This window comes from Olea europaea, unplaced genomic scaffold (assembly GCF_002742605.1).
Source record: "Olea europaea var. sylvestris unplaced genomic scaffold, O_europaea_v1 scaffold21159, whole genome shotgun sequence".
Lineage (NCBI taxonomy): Eukaryota > Viridiplantae > Streptophyta > Magnoliopsida > Lamiales > Oleaceae > Olea > Olea europaea.
The window spans coordinates 1-1,867 of NW_019239111.1; the positions used below are offsets into that span (position 1 = coordinate 1).

General features: G+C 38.9%; 1 protein-coding gene across 1 annotated transcript; it reads left to right on the forward strand.

Moving 5' to 3' along the window:
* Positions 1-6: 6 nt before the first annotated feature.
* Positions 7-1,864, forward strand: LOC111380263 (plant cysteine oxidase 2-like; the record flags this gene model as incomplete). Its single annotated transcript, XM_023003777.1, has 4 exons — positions 7-185; positions 407-587; positions 1,237-1,455; positions 1,767-1,864. Coding segments are annotated over exons 1-4 (570 nt in total), but the record flags the coding sequence as incomplete, so codon positions are not given.
* Between the last annotated feature and the right edge of the window lie 3 nt (positions 1,865-1,867).

Below are 1,867 nucleotides of genomic sequence, written 5' to 3' on the forward strand. Positions count from 1 at the left end.
ATTATGAAAGCTGCAGATTTGTTTTCTTTATTCAGATTCTTCTCTGTAGGGCTAAACAAACTTTAATTCATGCAGACAAGATTACTCAAGCAGACGTCGACCTGAGGCCTAATATGCTGTTTTTCGACAGTAATCGAGCTCCTATTATAACATATCTACAGCTTCACGAGTGTGACAAATTCTCGGTACGTAATCTGCTCTGCATCCCCCTTTCTCCCCCTCTTCCTTTTCCCCAAATGTTCATTCAAGTCTGGTAAGGATTCTGAACACAAGTGGAGAGGATTAAAACAGAAAAAGATGCTAAAATCATGTTTATTATTCTCTCAAGCTCTATCCAATACTGCATATCAATCGAACTCGTAATCTCTTTTATTGGGTTTCTTGCTTATCTCTTGTATTATTGCAGATTGGAATCTTCTGCTTGCCACCATCAAGTGTCATTCCACTTCATAACCATCCTGGAATGACAGTTTTCAGCAAGCTTCTCTTCGGAACTATGCATATCAAGTCATATGACTGGCTGGATACGAAGGATAAGGGGGATGCGAACCCCGATGGCGTAGCTCCAGTTGCTAATCATTCAAACAGTTTGTTTCTCTGACTCCACTTTCATCCCTTTGGTTAAAATTTATTCAAGCGTCCCCTTCTGTTATGTTCTTGAAAGATGGTAATTGGTATTTTTTTCGAACTGTAATTAAATGGTTGAAAAGTCTCGCAGTCTCTGGTGTTTAAATAATTGGAGGGCGGTTAACAAAAAAATTCTGCATAGCATGTGAAAATTCTGCATAGCATGTGCACTGAAAGAAATAACGGACAAATTGAAAACGAACTAAGAATGAGGAAATCCTCGAAATTTGTTTGCCTAGTGAAAGTTTCATTTTAATGAGGCCCTAACTGGTAGTTATTATTATTATTTTTTTTTTTTTAGAAAATACTTCAATGCTCCTCGCTGATGAGTCTAGATAGTCGAAAGCAGGTTTCAAGTTTAGTCAAACGTGTGAATGCTAAAGTTAAAATGCATACATCGTGTCACACTGGCAAAAAGCAAATGGCCGCAAATTTGGCAAAATCCGAATGCTTTACACAAATTAAAATAGTATATTTGGTGCATGCAGATATTTCTTGAATTGCTGATAACATTGAAAAGGGCAATCAATAATTTTCAGTGTAATTTAGTGCTATAAGTAGGGAAAAATTATGCCTTTTCTAGCGTAAATCGCTATTAATCTCCTGCAGGCTATCCAGATGGACTGCGACCGGCAAAGCTTAAGGTCAACTCGGAGTTTACTGCACATTGCAGCACTTCCGTCCTCTATCCAACTGATGGTGGAAACATGCATTGCTTCACAGCAAAGACAGCATGTGCTGTACTGGACGTGCTCGGCCCTCCATATTGTGATCCTGAGGGTCGCCATTGTCAGTACTACTTCGACTACCCATTGACTGATTTTCCAGGTATTGCACCATTCGTCACCGTAGACAGATTCTTTTCGTTAGCTTTCCATAATTTTGCATGCAGTTTTGTCTATATTTCGACTTCAAAAGGTACACATATAGAAATGTTGTCCAGATTAAGCAGACGAAGTTTCGATTTGTATACTTTCTTTTTGGATATTTAATTTCGTTTAAGATTGCACACCTTATCCCAGATGTTTCTGCCACTTTATGTTCATGTGTTGTGATAACTTTCACTGAAAGGACGAGTTGGGAAGTTTTTATCGTAGTTGATTATGGAAAGAAAGACGCTATAATTTTCAATGAAACAGTTGATGGCGTGCCTGTGTCCGATGAGGAGAAGGACGGCTATGCATGGCTGAAAGAGAGGGAGAATCCCGAGGACTTAGTTTTACTCGGAGCTCCATACGAT